This window comes from Nannobrachium achirus (assembly GCF_963921795.1).
Source record: "Nannobrachium achirus genome assembly, chromosome: 16".
NCBI lineage: Eukaryota > Metazoa > Chordata > Actinopteri > Myctophiformes > Myctophidae > Nannobrachium > Nannobrachium achirus.
The window spans coordinates 56,765,087-56,786,148 of record NC_137823.1 but is presented as its reverse complement, the minus strand read 5'-3'; the positions used below and the strand labels follow the sequence as shown (position 1 = coordinate 56,786,148).

The 21,062-nt window shown below is 43.6% G+C and overlaps 1 protein-coding gene across 1 annotated transcript in view; it reads left to right on the top strand.

Moving 5' to 3' along the window:
• Nucleotides 1–3,505: 3,505 nt before the first annotated feature.
• The window catches only part of LOC308301152 (neuroserpin-like), a gene marked incomplete at both ends in the record, with an annotated part of 34,507 nt that continues 16,950 nt past the window's right edge, over nucleotides 3,506–21,062 (top strand). The window contains 5 exons of the mRNA XM_080745044.1: nucleotides 3,506–3,800; nucleotides 6,619–6,849; nucleotides 8,146–8,340; nucleotides 14,428–14,632; nucleotides 20,446–20,543. Of these exons, the coding sequence (XP_080601170.1) occupies nucleotides 3,506–3,800; nucleotides 6,619–6,849; nucleotides 8,146–8,340; nucleotides 14,428–14,632; nucleotides 20,446–20,543 (1,024 nt within the window). The remainder of the gene's footprint in view (nucleotides 3,801–6,618; nucleotides 6,850–8,145; nucleotides 8,341–14,427; nucleotides 14,633–20,445; nucleotides 20,544–21,062) is intronic.

Below are 21,062 nucleotides of genomic sequence, written 5' to 3'. Positions count from 1 at the left end.
TGGATGGATGGATGGAAAACAGGGGAGCGTGAGGGAAAGAGAAAGAGAGGGAAGATGATGGACTACTCAATCATGCCTTGCCGATGGACACACACACACACACACACACGCACACACACACACACACATACACACACACACACACACTGACTCAAGCAGATTTCGCGAGAAAAAGGGATGATTTAAGTGAAGATAAGAGTGGTTATGAATTATGCATGAGCTCATAGTGAATCTGCTCTGAACAGCAATACTGACTGACTGACTGACTGACTGACTGACTGACTGACTGATGTCCAAAAAGTGCTTTTATCACGCATCTGTTGTTTATCATTCATTCTCTCTGTCTCTCTCCCCCATTATTTAAGTTCCACAGGACCATAGTTTCCTTTTTGGCGTCATTCTCCATCATGCCTCCCTTTTCATTAGAGCTCTCTTCAACAGTCCATCCTCTCGTCTTCCTCTGCTTCCCTCGTATTTTTAGATCTTCGTGTATTTTCACTGGGTTCTTCTATCGCTTCATTATTTCATAAACATCCGTTTGAAATCCGTCCACATTTTTTAAAAGTTGCATATCTGCAGACTCGTACCATATTGCATCATGACCCATTGTGAACTTGTCAATCTGCTAATTTCACAAGTTGTTGTACGGTACATAGAGCTTTAGTGTTTCATCTTTGCCTCTTGACAGTAGAGAGTAGCTGAACTTATGTTAAACCAAGTCGGTCTAGCTGTATTTCCACTCATTTCTCGCACTAAAGCACAGTGGCGTCACGTCAGTTCAGAAAAAGCTAGCAACAGGCATGATACATTTATTTTAAGAAGTACATTTCAGGGGGCAAGACCATTTAGGTTGAATGAGCTTTATTGACAAGAATGGCAGCATACATATGACAAAGGCAGCATATACAGATAAGCAATATAAGAAGCATCATATAGCCTAAGCAGCAGCATGAATATACAGCATAACTAAACTATAGCGGAACTTAAGAGTGGCCATGGATTCGGCCCTCGGATCAATGTACCGCGGCCACGATAAATGTTTAAGCTATATCGTGAATGAAGCTCTCCGCGGTCACATGATCCGAGACCCCCAGCAAGGGATAAGCCTAATCCTGAGGTGGAGTTGGGGAAGGAGGTGGGGCAGCGTTGAGTTTAGCAACTGACACTAAGCAGGTTAGCTCTCCTGAAGTACTCTCCCAAGTACTCTGGGTGAGGGGCCGGAGTATAAGACCCCGCCCACCTGGGGCGTGCTGTCAACCCCTTAGCTCTCTCCCCCTGAACTGGCTACGTCATTCTTCCTGCGCTATATTTTATTTCTCCCCCGTTTCTACGGTTTCTTGGGCTGGATATGGCAGCCTGGAACGGTTTAAGTGCAGCTAAACTTGGCATGTTAGTAAACGTGCCACAATTAACAATAATGCATCGCACCTGTGCAGCTGACCTGCGGAACCTGGGAATATACCATTCTGTCAAGATGGGGAGAATACAAGTGTGGAGAACATAATTACCAGTAAGACTCCCTAATCGGGAGATAAGCGACCGTTGGTCGCTTATCTCCACAAATAGGCCAATATCTCCGCATCAGTATGACATCACACTGCTGACATCAGTATGACATCACACCGTACACAAATGACCCTTATATAAGACCGGCATTATCTACCGACAGATTAGTAACAAGATGTCAAAATCGTTGAAGGTTGAATCTCCAGATATGGAGATAACCAACACATCCCTCCATATATGGAGATAACCGACGAATCTCACTAAGTCTGACCTCACAAGCCCCATATTTGGACACGAACAACATATAACTCCATATATAGAGACATAGCTGCTGACATCAGTATGACATCACACTGCTGACATCAGTATGACATCACACCGTACACAAATTACCCTTATATTATATAAGACCGGCATTATCTACCGACAGATTAGATGCAAGCAGGATCTCGACTCTGACACAACTCATCGGCTCATAAGCTGGTTCTCCCTCCATATATGGAGATAACCGACGAATCTCACTAAGTCTGACCTCACAAGCCCCATATTTGGACACGAACAACATATAACTTCAAAACCTCCATCGTGTCCAAATATGGGGCTTGTGAGGTCAGACTTAGTGAGATTCGTCGGTTATCTCCATATATGGAGGGATGTGTTGGTTATCTCCATATCTGGAGATTCAACCTTCAACGATTTTGACATCTTGTTACTAATCTGTCGGTAGATAATGCCGGTCTTATATAAGGGTCATTTGTGTACGGTGTGATGTCATACTGATGTCAGCAGTGTGATGTCATACTGATGCGGAGATATGAGCAGGGCAAAGGTGTGACGTGTGACGTGTGACCGACGGACGGACGGACGGCCGGTGGAGGTTTTGATACTAAACTGCGACCTGACGGTCGCAATAATACCTTGTTAAAGTGACCATTTTGTAAAACTTTGCATTTATAGTTATTCATTTAACAACATAATAACCAGCACAGATAGACAAAGAGACATTCATGGATTTATATTTAAAAGTAGCTTTTATTTCCCCCCTGGACCCAGGGTATGGCAGCTGCATACCCCTGCCATACCCAATTGACGCCCCTGCTAAAGCACCGTACTGGCATGACTGACTGACAGATGTTCTCTCTCTCTCTCTCTCTCTCTCTCTCTCTCTGACCCTGCTCTCTCTCTCTTTCATCCTATCCCTCTCTCTGTGTACCTGGATGCCTTTACCGACACCTCCTCTCCATCCATCTACCTCTGTCACTCACCATCATCGTTCTTTACGCTCCACCTCGTTCCTTCTTTCACAATCTCTCTCTCTCTCTACCTATCTCTCTACCTTTAACTCAATCCCTTTACCTTGAACCCTCTGCTATCCATCCATCCGTCCATCCATCCATCTGTCACTCTCAACATCACTGAGTAGTGATCTAGGCCACCAGCTAAATAATGAGCCTAAGCATCTGCCTAAACAATATGCTATCTATCTACTGTAAATAACACTCTGTACACTGAAACCATAAGGTACCACCAGGTAAACAGTGAACCTAGCATCTGTCTAAATAACATGCTCATCTAAATCAGTGGTTCTCAACCCGTGGGTCGGGACCCCCAGGGGAGCCCCCAAATTATTTGGGGGAGATGTGCAACATTGTTTTCTCACTCAACTGTAAACAAACCAACACGTTTAAGTGTATAGACGGGATCTGCACATTTCTAAAGTGACAATTTAAGGACTTTTTAATACCTCTAAAATGACAAATTAAACATTGGCAGAAATTGTGAAAATAGCTGATCTACATGCTCACAACGCCTCGCGTTGCGATGCGGTGTGTGAGCATGTAGATCAGCTATTTTCACACTAGAACCGTGTTATGCAAAATGTAATGCCTCAACTCAGTGTTCATCAGTTCAAATATGATTATTTTGAGGGTCTCAGCCTGAAAAGGTTAAATCACATTCTCTGTCCTTTCCTTCTCAGCTCTCAGTGGCCCGTCTCACCATGTCGATCCTGGGTGTTCCATCCCCCCTCCCGCTCCCCCTCCTCCTCCTCCCCCTCCTCCTCTCCGTCTTGTTGCCGGGCTACGGTTGCCGGGCGGCGGACATTCCGGAGGACGCCACGTCGGAGTTCTCGGTCAGACTGTACCACCGGCTGCAGGCGGCGGTGGGAGGAGAGGACAACATCATCTTCTCGCCGCTCAGCGTGTCGGTGGCGCTGGGCATGGTGGAGCTGGGCGCCAGGGGAGCCACCCTGGACCAGATACGCCAGGCCACGGGGTTCAGCCACCTGGCCACAGGTTAGACCAACGTTCATTCTGACAGCACATTTTGATTTACAGTTCATGCATAGTAGTCTTTTGAATTAAATCAAATTTAGTTTTAGTCATATTTTAGCCATCTGAAAAGTTTTAGTTTTAGTCGCTAGACTAAACTACAGTTGATTTAGTTACAATACAACAAATGCATAGGAATATCAATCTAGGAAAAAAGCACACAAAAAAAAGAATAATAACATAGGTAGACCACACACCTAATCAGTAAAAAAAAACGTTCATTTGTAGTCATTGAGGGAAGGGGAGTGTTACAGTAGTGTTATGGGTTTAGGTGGAGTCTGAAGAGGTGAATCTTCAGTCCACGGCGGAAGCTAAGGAGTGAGTCTGTTGTTCTAAGTGCGACAGGGAGTTTATTCCACAGTTTGGGGGCCAGGAGGGCAAATTGTCTAGGAGGAGTAGATTTTTGTACTGGGGTTTTTAGCGAAGGTTCTGTCAGCATCCCTGTGTTGGCTGATCTGAGTGAACGGGTGGAGTTGTAGGGGTTGATCAGGTTTTGGAGGAGCCGTACCTTTGGCTGCTTTGAAGGTCAGCATCAGTGTTTTGTATTCTGTGCGGGCCGCAACCGGGAGCCAGTGGAGGGAGCGGAGAAGGTTTTTTTCAGCATGCAGGTTGCATGCTGAAAATAGCCGATCTACAAGCTCACAACACGTCAAAAAATGGGTGATTAAGATAAGAGCATTCATTTTCAGGCCAATCTGACCTCCAGTTAAGCTTCATTCCCACCGGACGGGATAAAGATGTTGGCGTTCACATCAATTATGACAGCTTTAACGTTGTGGTGTGGACGCTGCCATCCACTTCAATTGAAAACAATATATTTGATCGCTATCGTTATATTTATCACGCCCAGTGGGAAAGGGCCTTTAGCAGTATAAAATAATAATGGCACTGTCTGGTGGAATTTGGAAACCTTTTTATGTCCAAAACTGTTCTCAGGAAGTTCTCAGGATGTTCAGAAATAGTGAAAATAGCTCATCTAAAAGCTCACATGACACGTTGTGAGCTTGTTGACCAGCTACTTTCACTCTACTTTACAAAATTTCCATATTCTAACCTTTTGTGTTTTCTTTTTGTAAATTAATGCCCTACTACAGGGTTCCCCAATAGGCGGCCCGCGGGCCATTTGCGGCCCACGGGGGGCTACTGTCTGGCCCACACCAACCCCAGTAATAATGGTGGTATAAGAGCAACAACACTAGTATGTCGTTGTCGGGTGGAAATCTCCTATCTCCAAATTTGTACGCTCTTTCCCAAATCATACAAGGCCGTCGCACAAAAGTAGTGAAAACAGCAGATCTACAAGCACACAACGCCTCGCAGTGCGAGGCGTTGTGTGCTTGTAGATTGGCTGTTTTCACTACTTTTGTGCAAAATGAACGGTTTTGGACATACAAGATTTTCACCCGACAACGACGATATCTGAACTGTCGCTGGAGTAGCGGGAACGCCGCCATCGCCCCCTGCAATGTTGTGGCCCTCAGCTTGGTACCCTAGACATAATTCAGCCCGTGGGGAAAACTAATTGGGGAACCCTGCCCTACTACCTACTGTACATGCAGTGTCATACAAAAGCAAAAGGCGTTTTGAGCTGCTACTTTTGCTGTTATTGAACTTGAATCACAGAAAAGTAACAGTTTTGGACATATGAGGTTTCCACCCGAGATGATATTCAGGTTACTTCCTTAGCCTACTGGCAGCATGCTCAAGAAACTTGGCGCTGATCGCTAAATTTTAAATGGTATAAGGTGCATGGAGTTCCCAGCAGACACTAATCTAAACACACCGGGAAGCAGATGAATCAGATAAAAGGCCTTTTTTATTAGCCAGCTAACCAGGATATGTGTGTACAAGCATCTGAAGTGAACCAAGTAAACACACACACACACACACACACACACACACACACACACACACACACACACACACACACACACACACACACACACACACACACACACACACACACACACACACACACACACACGTACCGTACATACAGTACATACGTAAATGCTTGCATAACGTACACACACAATTTCACCCTTGCATGCGCGCAATGTTAACATAATCAATGGTCTCAGGTCTGTACGCTTAAAAAGCTCCTTAGGGAAATTACCTCTGAGTGAACTAAAATGTATTTCATTCCCAAAATCGATGTTTCCATTTGTTCTCTGTGCGTGCGTGCGTGCGTGCGTGCGTGCGTGCGTGTGTCAGTGTTGATTTCGTCGACTAAAACTATGACGAAAAATGTTTGTCGACTGCGTTTTTTTCACTGACGAAAACTAAATAAAAACGAAATAAAAATTAAGCTGTGATGACTAAAACTAAGACTAAATATATTGACAATTTCGTCAACAAAATAAAAACTAGACTAAAACGTTAGGGAGGGACTTAGGGAGGGAGAAGAGAGTAATTTTATGTTTGGTTGCTCTCAAGTGTTGTGTGCTGAAAATAGCCGATCTACAAGCTCACAACGCGTCGCGCTGCGACGCGTTGTGAGCTTGTAGATCGGCTATTTTCAGCACACAACCAAGTGTAAAATCATTACGATGCCATCAAGGCCTGCCAAAATACATTTTTAGCCGACTAAATCAACTGTAGATTTAGTCGCCTAAAACGTATGATATTTAGTTGACTAAAATTAGACTAAAACTAAAACTTTTCAGGTAACTAAATTATGACTCAAATTAAATTACATTTTATTCAAAAGACTATGACTAAAACTAAATCAAAATTTGCGTCAAACACAACACTCTGTGTGTGCGTGCCTCTGCTCCCCCAGACGAGGAGTTCTCCTTGCTCCACAACCTGACGGCGGCGCTGTCGGAGGACGACGGCCACTACGTGATCCGCTGGGCCAACAGCCTCTTCCTGCAGGAGGGCGTGACCTTCAACCCCGAGTTCCTGCACCTGGTGAAGAAGTTCTTCCGGGCCGACGTGGAGACGGTGGACTTCGGCGAGTCGGCGGCCGTCGCCGAGCACATCAACGGCTGGGTGGAGAACCACACAGAGAGTGAGTCTGTTGTCACTATAGTGACCAGTGGCGTCAGTTCAGAAAAGGCTTGTTGCCATACCTTAGCAACAGGCATGATACATTTAATTTAAGAAGTATATTCTATTTTTCCACCCGTTTCTACGGTTTCTTGGGCTGGATATGGCAGCCTGGAATGGTGTTCAAGTGCAGCTAAACTTGGCATGTTAGTAAACGTGCCACAATTAACAATAATGCATTGCACCTGTGCAGCTGACCTGCGGAACCTGGGAATATACCATTCTGTCAAGATGGGGAGAATAGGGGAGAAAGTGTGGAAAATATAATTATAAAGTTGTTAAAGTGACAATGTATTTAAATTTTGCATTTGTAGTTATTTTACTGTAATTTAACAACATAATAACCAGCACAGATAGACAAAGAGACATGCATGGATGTATATTTAAAAGTAACTTTTATTTTCCCCCCTGGACCCAGGGTATGGCAGCTGCATACCCCTGCCATACCCAATTGACACCCTTGCTAGTGACGGGGTTTATAGCAGTGGGTCTCTGGTGGGCTGCGAGGGTATTGCAAAGTGGGCCCCCAAATACTTGTGTCTAGTTTATTGATAACAATAAATAAGAACTTAACCCATTAAGAGCTGAGGCCGATTCTCCTATCTTCTAAAATATTTTGTTCCAGGGACTCTCAGAAGCAAAGATTTGAGTTACAAGAGTTTGCTTTAAAAAAATATATATTCAAAGATTTGCACAAAATAATGTTCATGATTTTTTTTAAATAGCAGATCTACAAGCTCATAACGCAACACTTGTTGCCACGCTAAAGTATAATAAAGTTGTACGAATCTAAAGTGACACAGAGGTCACAATCGATTGATTGATCATTAAAATGAACATCTCTGAGAAACTCTTGGCCAACCCATCTGATGGGTATTTTCTGATGGGGCGTGTGCATTTTCATGGAACCACTGGTTTATTATAGCCACTCATCATGCCCATCTGAGCAGCCATCAGCTGCATTTACATTGCATTTACATCTACATTTACACCTTGTTTTACTGAACTCTGTGTGATGTCTGTAAGGGTCCTTGCACACTGCTGCGTTTTCCAGCTGTCACCACTGGGTCCCTGCTTTCTCCGCCCCTCAGCGAGGGGTCCTTGGCCTGAAAAACGCTTTTGCGGATTTCGGATTTTGAAAAAGCAATGAAAAAAACGCACCAATGTGCAACCTTAATTCCATTTAACACTGTATACGTAATTTTCCCTTGAATGAAACACTGAGGCTTGTTACTGTGCACACGCGCGTTCCTCGCAGGCAAGATCCGTGAGCTGCTGTCAGCGGAGGACTTCAGCAGCATCACCAGGCTGACCCTGGTGAACGCCGTGTACTTCAGAGGCTCCTGGAAGAACCAGTTCAGACCGGAGAACACCAGAACATTCTCCTTCAGCAAGGACGACGGCTCTGAGGTCCAGACCCTCATGATGTACCAGCAGGGAGACTTCTACTATGGTGAGGAGCACCAGTCTGGGTGTGCAAATGTCATAGGCGGCACGTGAGCCAAGCGTTTGGCGAGGCTAAACTTTTTTTCGATGAGTTATTTAGCATAATTTGACCAATTTATACACATAGCGTCGGGATGAAATTTGAAACGTCTGATCATGAAATATGATTGAACTAACAAGCAATAGTATTAGAAAGCATAAAGATATTATAACAACAGCAACGTTTCTGTTTCAAAATCAAAAGGGATGACATTTATTAAGAGACCAGACCATTTTTAGGTCATTATGAAATTATATGGCTGTGCAATTCAATTCGCAAATCGCTGCCGTGCGTAAATGCGGTCGCTCCGTCTGTCTGTCTGTGTCTGTCTGTCTGTCTGTCACCTCATTGTCACTAGGGGGCTGTGCTGCAGCAACAACACACAATATAGCAGCCTATATAATGCTGCGCACATATCTATACTATAATTTTGCGAATACAACAACCCTAGTTGTTATCTCTGTAGCCATTAAACGAAACGGGTTTCTTACATTGATGCTCCTACAGTACATCATGCAAGCACCAGTTAAAGTTACTTTCCATCCCTCATATACTGTGTGCACAGTGCACATCCCATAACCCACACACTGCACATCATTTTGGAGCTCATATCTTTGAACGGGTAAGGGCTAGTATTATATAATTTGCAAAATAACCAGCGTAGCATTTGGGAAGGCATAGCCTCCCCTAGCCTTCATTACGCGCCGCCCATGGCACATGTGCGTGTGTGCATGCAGAGTGCGTGCCTACGTGTGGGTGCATGAGCAACTGCTCAATGTATGTGGTATGCCGTAAACATATATGCATTATACATTGTTGCTGTCGGGCAGAAACCTCTCATAGCATATTCTAACTTTGTGTTTTTTCCTAAATTAACGCTACAGACTCACACAACAGTATAAAAAGATCCACAAGCTCAAACCGATGCGCAAAACGAAGCGATTTGAATTCGTAGATCTGCTACTTTTGCAATTTGAATCCTGAAAAGTTTTGGACATTATGAGGTTTCCACCCGACTGAGATGTATGGAAACCATGTATGTCTAAAACTGTTACTGTTCAGGAAATGGAAAACAGAACCTGTGCGCCAATAGATCAAATGTAGTAATTATTTTGTCACAGGCTCTTGTTTTCATTGTTAAAATATTTATAAAACCCACAAACATACTTAATCGCTTTGAACCTGGCATCTCTATTTTGGGCATGTCATTATGGGCAATATTTGTCAGAAATAAGTATCAAAAGATCCACAAGCTCAAACCGTGGCGCAAAACGAAGCGCTTTGAACTCGTTGATCTGCTATTTTTGCAATTTGAATCCTGAAAAGTAACAGTTTTGGACATATGAGATTTCCACCGGCAGGGGGACTGCCCCATAGGTACGAACTCCCGTTGGGTCAAACAGCGTCGGCAGGTTAGATAATCACCCGCGTCACGGTTACTGAGGTTAGGGTTAGGGTTAGGTTTAGGGTTAGGGTTAGGCATAGTTTTACTGAGGTTAGGGTTAGAGTTAAGGTTAGGTTTTGGTGGTCGATCCATAGAGTGTTCGACCTAATGACATGTTACCACCAGCAGAGATGACATACTGTACAGTATGTATATTATATTGTTGCTGTTGGATGGAAACCATGTATGTCTAAACTGTTACTGTTCAGGAACCTGTGATCCAATAGATCAAATGTAGTAATTATTTAGTCACAAGCTCTTGTTATCATTGGTAAAATATTTATGAAACAAACGTGGTCCTGATGGCACCATCGGTCTGAGACCTTCAGCTCTCACTGGATCGGTTCGCAGCCGAGTGTACAGCGGCTGGAATGAGGATCAGCATCTCTAGATCTGAGGCCATGGTTCTCAGCAGGAAACCGATGGATTTTGCAGTCCAGGTGAAGGAGTTTAAGTATCTTGAGGTCTTGTTCACGAATGAGAGAAAGGGAAAAAACGGAGAAGGAGATCAGCCGGAGAATCGGAGCAGCAGGAGCGGTTTTGCAGTCGCTAAATCACGCTGTTGTGAAGAAAAAAGAGTTGAGCCGGAAGGCAAAGCTCTCTGTCTACCGAGCAATCTTCGTTCCTACTCTCACCTATATGTTCATGAAGTGTGGGTCATGACTGAAATTATAAGGTCGCGGGTGCAAGTGGCCGAAATGGGTTTCCTCAGGTGGCTGGTATCTCCCTTAGAGATAGGGTGAGAAGTTCAGTCACCCGAGATCAATAACTGCTTTGAACCCGAGAGTGACTTGGAGTAGAACCGTTGCTCCTACACTTGGAAGTCAGCTTAGGTGGTTCGGGCATCTAGTACGGATGCCCCCCAAGCGCCTTCCTAGGAAGGTCCTCGATGCACGTCCCACTGGGAGGAGACCCCGTAGTAGACCAAAGACCAGGTGGAAGGATTACATCTCCAAACTGGCTTGGGAACGCCTCAGTATACTCCCTGAGGGAGTGGAGGAAGTTGCTCGGGATAAAGAAATCTGGAAGTCTCAGTTGGAACTGTTACCCCCTGCGACCCAATTCTGGATAAGCAGTTGGATGGATGGATGGACAAACAGACTTAACCGCTTTGAACCTGGCATCTCTATTTTGGGCATGTCATTATAGGCAATATTTGTCATAAATAAAATCAAGATATATATATATATATATATAAAGTTGAAACAGGAAGATAAAAGGTTTCTGCCCCACAGCGATATAAATACTGTATATTGTCTCTGTGGGGTGGAAACTTCATTATGTCTAAAACTGTTACTTTACAGCAGGGGTCTTCAACAGAGGGTCCGGGACCCCTAGGGGGTCCTCAGAGTTACTACAGGGAGTCCTCCAAATCTTTTATTTTTTTATTAACAACTTGAACCCTAGTGTCTATATTCTGAGAACTGTAGCCAAAAATAGCAGATCTACAAGCTCACAACGCCTCGCAGGATTCAAATTCCCAAATAGCAAAAAAAAAGTAGCAGATCTATATTCGAGCTGCTACTTTTGATACTTTTGTGTGACGCTATATTGTAATCAAGTAAGGCATTCATTTACGAGAGCATTTTAAATATGGAGATAAGAGGTTTCTGCCCGACAGCAACGATATACTGCATGTGAGTATGAGGGAGATGAGGGGAGGGGAGGTGTGTATGTATATTTCATTGTGGTCCTTGGTGAACACATATTTGAATGCGGGCCGTGTATCATATTAGGAGAACTGAGAAGAAGATAGACACACAGTGTGTTTGTGTGTTTATTATCCAGGGCCCACGTTGTTTCCAACGTGTCTCTAGACATTGGTTCATATTTCCGGAGGTTATTTAAAATGTTAATCAGAGATCTGAAGTATTCATATCATGTGGAATATTATTCCCGGTAAATATGTCCCCATTGTAGATCTGGAGGCGGTATTTTCGTCTTTGTTTTTTTTTTTGTTTTTTTTGCATGCTTTGGTATTGTCTGGCTACGCTTTTACATGCTGCACTGCAGTTGTACTGTGTGTATTTTTGTCCTTGAGAGTGTGTGTACATGAGTGCGTAGTAGGGTTGTTGTATGAGTTGCCCATTGCTGTGTTTTTTCTTAATGTTTTGTTTGCCGTACTCTGTAACCCATCTGAGTGCCAAAATGTGTACTGTTACTGATATACTGTAACAGAAAGCCCATTTGAGTAGAGGATAATTGTGCTTTGACCTTCATTCATTCAATATCACCAAGACCATTTCTCAAGAGCAGGCCATGGAGACCAGCTCCAAGTTGTGTTCGTTTGATTGTATTAACATACCGGTACATACAGAAACATTTACGTTTTATCCACACACAAATCGTTATGGATTGCATATATCCCCAAAGTTACATTTTATGGGACTTTTTTGCCTGGTTCATAGTGCATTTGTTTTTTTGTTTTTTTTAATGTTTTTACAGTGATACTGTTTACATTTGAGGCACACTGTATGTCCACGTCTACTCTTTAATGTAGACGTGCGTAACTGCATATAGGCATTTGCTGATTTTGATTAATGTGTGTAAGAACACGTGTCTTTGTATAGTTAGATTAGACTCTTTCTTGTACAGTACATATCCACCTGTTTCCACGAGAATTTACTGTAGCATTCTGTGTGGGACACATTCGGAGAACAGCTGACCTACACGCTCGCGCCGCGTCGCAGATGCAACCGTTGTGAGCTTGTAGATCACACTCGGCTGCGACGCCGGAACTGCCGCACGCCTTCTGCGCAATGCACGATGGGACGTTGGAAACTTGTGAATAGATACACAGTAAAATCCTCAATGTTCATTTATCCATTTCTAACTATGAGAAGTGTACAAATTGATGGTTCCATTTGGTTCCATTTGGTTCCATGTACACATCTCAGAGAGAAATTAACGCTGAAGAATTTACAGTGTTAGCAGTTGCATATTGTCGTTGTCGGGTGAAAACCTTGTATGTCCAAGACCGTTCGTTTTGTATTTATCATTTTAAAAATGAACTAAACTAGTGAAAACAGCAGGTCTACAAGCACACACCGAGGCGTTGTGTGCTTGTAGATTGGCTGTTTTCACTACTTTTGTGCGACAGCCTTGTATGATGAAGCAGGGCTTTACTTGGTGAGAAAACATACAAACTTGAAACTTGGAGATACGAGGTTTCTGCCCGACAGCGACGATATGTGGGTCTATCTATCCAGGTGCTACAGTAACTGCCCTGCCTATTTGTCTTTGTCCTGCTGTCATGGTGTATCCATATGCTTGCTTAGTTCTAATAGCTCCATTCTCATCCAATCAGTACTTGTTCAGATCAGAGTGCTGTCACATCACTTAGACTGCATTACTTCAGTGGGGCAGCGCTGCTACTGAAGTTGCTGTGTCTGAGGCTCTGAGCTATTCTGGTGCAGTCTGCGTCTGTGTACAATACATGCACACTTGCTCACACATACAGGTGCATCTTGACCCTGCTACATTGTGAGCTTGTGTAGATGCCGCTATTTTCGTAGTAGTCCTAGACTTGAGGTTCCTGTTATCACAAAGAAAACACATTTTCCAGCTTTTACATTCAAAATATCATATTTCTTATATTGACTTTATATTATCATTAGAATCTTGCAATACCCTCACAGCCCAACAGTGGGCTCTGGCCCCCATGCAGGTTGGGAATGGCTCATATAGGGTTGAAGTGGTTAAAAGGTTTGCAGGGCAAACGCCCATGCTGCAACAGCACCAAACCCAGAGTTAGAACACTATGCACTGAGAGGATGATAACTTACTTCAGCAGTTTCTTCTCCCCACTTTTTCTCTGCGGGAAGAAAAACATTCAGTCTGTTTTGTTTTTTTGCCTTATTGAGTAGAGTATCTTCAAAAGAGAAATAGTGTTTGTGAATGTCAGCAAAGCCTGACAGTTAATTGTGCTGTAGTGGCTGCATCTGAAGGAAGTTATCATTAGGTCTTGGAAATTGTGTGTGTGTGTGTGTGTGTGTGTGTGTGTGTGTGTGTGTGTGTGTGTGTGTGTGTGTGTGTGTGTGTGTGTGTGTGTGTGTGTGTGTGTGTGTGTGTGTGTGTGTGTGTGTGTGCGTGCGTGCGTGCGTGCGTGCGCACGCGCGCGCGCGTGCACGCACGTGTTGGCAAGGAGAGCAAAATGTTCTATGCTGTTCAGAGAAATTGCAGTATCCTTCCAAACATAAGGATTACACCCACGCACAGAAAAACACTCGGAAGCATAAGAGGATAGACTCACTGGGTGGCAACTAAGAGTCCTGCACACTGCGATAAAATATTATGAGGTTTTCTCATGTGAGGTATATGAGTCTATTGTATCCCATGTATGGAATAAACTCAGAAAGGTGCAGTGCAGGTGCAGCAAACGTTAGCATACTGACTGTATACTGTAGGTAGGACAGAGATTCTCAAACTTTTACATTTCAAGGTTACATATACGGCCACAGACCCCCCATTTGATAAGATTAGTCATCTCTAAGGCTCCCAAGCTGTTAATTTAACTCTGAGAGTGTACTGATGGAACCAAATGGACCTGTGTCTGCAGTGCATTCGTTCACGTGCTCACGGTGGTGTAATCTCCCCCTCCCCTCCGCCAGGTGAGTTCAGCGACGGCTCCCAGGAGGCGGGCGGTGTGTACCAGGTGCTGGAGATGCCCTACGAGGGAGAGGACATGTCCATGATGATCGTCCTGCCCCGGCAGGAGGTGCCCCTGGCCTCCCTGGAGCCCATCATCAAAGCGTCGCTCCTGGAGGAGTGGGCCAACAACGTCAAGAGGCAGAAAGTAGAGGTCTACATGCCACGGTGAGACACACGCACACACAGTGCCACTGAGCTGGTTTATAAAATATTCATAGTTGCAGGTTGCTTTAGTTTGGGTTTGTTTCTGGAGTGTAGTTGCTTGCGTTCAACACCACCACATCTAAAACAAAATAAACGTACAATTTTGACCTAGCTTTGCTTTGGAGTTGATCGATTGGTATAGGAATTGATAGTTGTTTTACGTTACTTTCTCCTCATTGGCTGGGCCTTTAGCCAATGAGGGAGCAGCGTTCTCGTCTTCTCGAGACGTCACCACCTCAGCAAGGCTAGTCCACAAGGCGCAATCTGGTATAAAAGGATTGTGTCATTTCGTGTTTTTGTAGAGATTGTCAGTTTGAATGATGCCATTGTTTAATCAACGTAATGCATGCGATGGCAATCATGGCAACATGTGCATAAAAACAACCACATATTTTTGAGCGGTGCTAACCGTTCCTATACGTGGCTGTGCGCGTGTCTGTAGCCTTTCTCCTCAGCGTTTTGCCATAGTAAAATGTGTGTACGTAGCATCATGTTTGTCTTGTGATGTCAGATGTCGTATGTCTGTAGCCTTTTTCCTCAGCGTTTTGCCATAGCAAAACTTGTGTGTGTAGCATACCCTGTACATCCTAGACTCAAATCCTAGTCTGGACGTTACACAAGCACGACCACCGCCCACTTCACATTGGGTGTGATTATTTTTGGAATTTATTATCAGTTAAATAATTTGTAGTTAATCTTGTTTTTAAATTGATTTATTAGTGTGGTTGCCAGGGCAACCACATTATTACTCTGGGGAATTTTGCAGTTTTTACAATTCTTAGTCTCATTGACTTGAATGGGAAACTCCATATATAGTGAGTAACTTTTAGGTATCTGACCTTTCCCATTGACTTTGAATGGGAAACACCATATATAGTAAGGTAACTTTTAGGTATCTGACCTTTCCCATTGACTTTGAATGGGAAACACCATATATAGTGAGTAACTTTTAGTGATGTAAGAGTAAGGTAACTTTTTAGGCAACCACACTCGCAATTTCCCAAATTGCAATTTCTCTAGTTATATTATATTGTAGTTATTGTGACCGTAGGTCGCAGTTTACTATGAACTATGAAAACCGCCACATCTTGTCTGTATGTGATTAACGCCTCAATGTCTATACTGTAGCTGCTGACCTGTTTGTTGACATTGTGACCATATATGGAGCTGACCTCTACATCTGATTCCCAGATGATGCCCTGTTAGGGCAACCACACTAGTAGAATCCATTTTATGCCCCTCAATATTAAGCCTGGGAATGCCCATACAATAGAATCCCTTTTATTCCATCCCATATTGCGTGACTTCTCTTCACTGCCATCAGCCCAAGGTAGAGAACCATGCCCCCTCCACCTACCACAGACATAATGATCAAGATGATAATGACGATGTCAATGCCAGTGGGAGGTGGGGCTTTGGTTGGTGGCACAGGCTTGGCAGTAACGCCAGGTCTAGTGGGATCAGTTTCATCGACATCAGGCCCTGGCTTGGCAGTAACGCCAGGTCTAGTGGGATCAGTTTCATCGACATCAGGCCCTGGTCTTTCTGTGGGAATTGTGACATCAGAACCTGGACTGACTGTGGGAATGATGACGTCAGGCCATGACGTTTGTGTGGGAACCATGATCTCAGGCATGATTTCATGAGTTGGAAGAGCAGTGACAGTGAGTTGGAAGGTCATTGTGGAGAAAACGGTTCCTGTGTGATTTTGCAGTGAACAGCGATACGTCCCCTGTTGCTCCACACTCACATTATTCATCAATAGGTAGGAGTCATTGCTCACCTTCAGAGGCTTAAAGTCGCTGTCAGCTGGTTGGTTCAGTCCTGGAGTCCACTCAAAATGGTACTGTTTGGTCCAGGTGGGAATCACCAGGCTGTGCCAAGGCAGAGAACAGTTCAACCAAGCCTCCTCACCCTCCTTGGCCTGTACGTGGTGCTGTCCGCAGTTCAACTGGTGGGAAGGAGAGGAGCAGTTGTAAAGTTCAGAGTTGCAGTCATGGTCCTCACAGTTCACCACGGGTTGGTATAAGAGTCCACAATTATTGTCTACGCATAATCCATCATCTATATGTTGGTCCAGGATCTCACTGCAATCAATCATCAACTGTGTCAACTTTGTAAACACATCTCCTGTGTGCGACGTTTTCTTTAAGTTGTCAAATGCTGTCCGGAATTTGGCGACCACTTTCGCCAGGGTGTTTTGAACAATTACACCACTGTGTCTTTTACTGATGTTCATAAATGTGGAATCTGCGTTTCTAACAATCTTCTGCAGACGAAGTTGATCCTCGTTGTTGAAAGTACTAATGAAGGCATTGAGTGGGCTGTGGAACCCCACCTGGCTACACTGAAGGCAGCCGCTGGCCTTATGGGCACAGAAGAGCAGTGCCAGGAACAACCACCAAACAGATGGCTGGACTCGCATCTTGAAGAATCCTCTACTTGACCTCTGTTTTTCTCTGTTCTCCTCTTTCTTGGCTTCCAGTGCCAACAGTGTTTGCTCCTCGGGCCCCTTGTTGTCCTTCGAACCCTCTGCTCTTCCGTTCTGTTTCTCAGACCTGAGTTCTCTCTCCTTGGACGGTTTGTCTCCTCTAGTTAGCATCTTTTTTTAGAGAGTGCAGGGTGCTTAAATCATTGACTGCCAATGACGTAATATGACGAAATCTAATCCTATTCCTACGTTAGGCTGTGTGTGTAGGTCCCTATCTCCGTATGAGCAACTCCATGTATGGAGATAACTAACATCACGGACAGAACAAATCACCAGACATATTTGGCTTTGGGGCCAGCTAATGAGGAGAAATGTGATGCCCACATACCCACAGACAGCTGTTCACGCTCTGCTGGTTACACTTGTCGTTTTCTTCAGAAAGTAACGCGAATTACCAGCCATATTTGGCTATGAGTGCCCCGGGAGCAAGTTGGCACCTCAACAAAGTGGAGTCCATGAACCAGTCTGCTGCCTTTAATTTTGCATTGGGTTATCGCCACCGGACCATTTTTACCCCCAGATTTGAAGAGAGCCACGAAGTCTTTTGAGACCATAGGGGTGATATTCTATGATTTTTGCGAAAAAATAACACATTGTCCAACGGCTCACACAAGGTTATGAATGAGGACAAATTAAGATTTTATATTATTATTATTATATATTTTTTTAAAGATATTTTGGTTTTTTTTTATTCCTTTATTCACGATGCACTGCCAGGCTACCTAGGAGCCTAGGTGCCTGGACTGCAACGCCAGTGGTCCAGGCCAGGACAAATCAAAACGTCTAATTGGGGAAGTACATCGTCCGGAGTTAAGTACCAGAGCAGGAGTCGTCCCATTGTATACAGTTTGTATTAGACGTGTACCATATTCCCTTACTATAAATCCTTTTTAACCATAAAACAATCGTTTATCTTGTGAGGACCAGGGATGTTGACCTTACAATGTCTATTTCACACACACATACGCACGCGCAGGCAAGCATGCACGCACGCACATCAATCAAACCGGCTCACCGGCTTGGAAATGCTGTTTGCCCTTGTGTGTCATTGCTAAGTCCATTATCTAAGTCTCCATTATGCATATGCATTCAAGGGAGGCTTGCACAAATAATAGGAGAGGATTGACTATGCAAAAGAAGAAAAAAAAGCATTCCGCTGAATTTACTATCATCGGCTTGCTGTTTGTTTACGCCAATCTTTCTTTTCTTTTTTGTGCCAATTTAGTCGTGAAGCCAATTTCAATATTTTTTCCACACACAGAGACATTTTCTACTGGGAGGGCGTAATGCAAGTGGAGGAACAAGTTATCCTCTTCTTCTGAACAGGCATTCTAACCCAGTGGTTCTCAACCTGTGGGTCGGGGCCCCCAGGGGGGTCCCCACATTATTTTGGGGGGGTCCCCAGGTGATTAGCTTAATGTGAAACATTGTTTTCTCACTCAACAGTAAACAAACCAACATAAAGTTTAAGTGTATAGACTATAGAGGGTATCTGCACATTTCTAAATTGACAATTTAAGGACTTTTTAATACCTCTAAAACGACAAATTGAACATTGGCCAAATTGTCAAAAATTAGAGGCAGAAATTGTGAAAATAGCAGATCTACATGCACACAACGTTGTGAGCATGTAGATCTGCTATTTTCACAATAGAACCGTGTTATCTTAGTGCTCGTCAGGGTGGGGGTCCCCAATTAAAGTATGATTATTTCGGGGGTCACGGCCTGAAAAGGTTGAGAACCTCTGTTCTAACCAACCTGTAGGAGTTGCTAGTACAGCAACAGAGATTGCCGTCCACGCCCGGCTTCCCACCCTCGAACACAGCCATTCTCCTCCGCGGTGGTGGGCAGGCACCTTTCCCCTGCGCCACACAGAAGCCCATCGGGTTGGTTAAAAAGAAAGCGGCCATTTGGCTGCCGTATTCAGTGGTCAGATGATCAATCAATGTTCTGGCTTGGATCAATGGAACTAAAGTGGTATACTTTGAGTATCACATTGAAAACTCTTTTTTTTGCAAGTGGGCCTCGACCAACTGGTTGGGAAACGCTGCTCTAAAGAGCAGGTGCAGGTAGGCTACATTAAATAAAGACAGGAGGTTGTGGTGGAGATGTAATTGCAGCAAGGTGATACAGATAGGATTCGAAGGCACGGTGAGAATAAACAAACACAAGGAAATCTTTTCTCAACTCCCCCCAGGCAAGAAATCATCAATCGATCGCCTATAGATTAAGCAGTCATGCAATAATGACTCAACTGGGAGAAATTAAAGATGACCTCAAAGCTCCCCCACAATGTCCCATTCCATCACAGCAATGAGTAGTCAAGCACTATCTGGTCTGGTGCATTTGTTTGTTATGGAGTTATGGATTGCACAGACTTAGGCTTGTTCTTGTTCCATTAACAAACACATTTATAGAACCAGAAAACACACATTCAGTGAATGCCCACGTCCTCTGTAATACACAGATCCATAGCACTAATGTCCTGCCATCTCATTACAGAAGTTCATTTTGTTGAGATCCAAAATAAAATATTAATAATTTACACATAAAGCGCCACTCGAGGTTGAGTTAACATGCTGGTTTCTTTATTTCCTTTACTCTCTCTAATCTCTTAACTCTTTTCTTTTCTCTTTTTTCTTATCTTTCCTCTTTCTCTCTCTCTCTTTAGCTTCGGGGGGTAGGGGTATATAGAATAGCTGGGGAAAAAAAAGAAAAAAAAAGAAAAACCACAAAGAAAGCACCAACCTTACTTTAAGAACAATTTAAGATTTTTAAGAAATGAACATACTTATTTGCTCAGTGTGATTTATTGCACAAATGTCGAAGATACAATGTAATGTATGTATGGTATGTGAATTGATGGCTATGTGAGAAATTTGTGGAATAAAGTTTATATATATATAAAAAAAAAGAAAAAGAAGTTCATTTTGTGACTCTAGTGCATTTGCTTTTTTGAGCAACAGTCGCCCAAATTCAGTTTCTCTCAGTTGGAATTTAATTGCATCCGTCCAAAACGTTTCAGTATTCTGTTACTTTATTAATCAATTCCATTTCAGAATCACTGAATTTAGCTTTTCTTTTCGGAGCTGGTTGACGGCTCCATATTGCAGAGATTCCACAATTCTTAAATAAACTTAAATGAAACAACTGTGACTACTAGCCAGGTCCATTTTGCTGACTGTGTAATTAGCTGTTGCCGTAGTAAATCAGTAAATCACAGAAAATGTTTCATGTGTATGCATGTGGCCCTGAGTACTGTACTGTACTGTACCTTGTTCAGGTTCAAGGTGGAGCAGAAGGTAGACCTGAAGGACACTCTGCAGGCTCTGGGCATCAGGAACATCTTCACCAAGGATGCTGACCTCTCTGCCATGACTGGTGAGATGGCAGGAACACACACACACACACACACACACACACACACACACACACACACACACACACACACACACACACACACACACACATACAAACGCACGTGCGCGCACACACGCACGCACGCACACACGCACGCACGCACACAGATTCATATTCTGTGTCTCTTGGCTTGTAACTTTAACACTGCTGCTTTGCATCATGTGACTGGTAAAGCGCTACACAAAAACATATACATTTTATGTAAGATTAAAGAGGATTTTAATTGGTCAAACAGGCAATAGAATACATTCTTACATAACATAAAACCTTAATGGATTCTTATATTTCATAAAAGCAAAGCCTCAATTTCTTATATCTTCAACTCGTTGCCTGTATGTAGAACAGCAGGAACATAACGTGCAGTAGTTTTAGAATGCTAATACCGCAACATCATAGTTGTATAAATTATGCAGTTGTTGTTTTAAATAGAGGGCTGGTGTGGGGGGAACTCCTTTCATACTATTTCACAAATAGCATGAA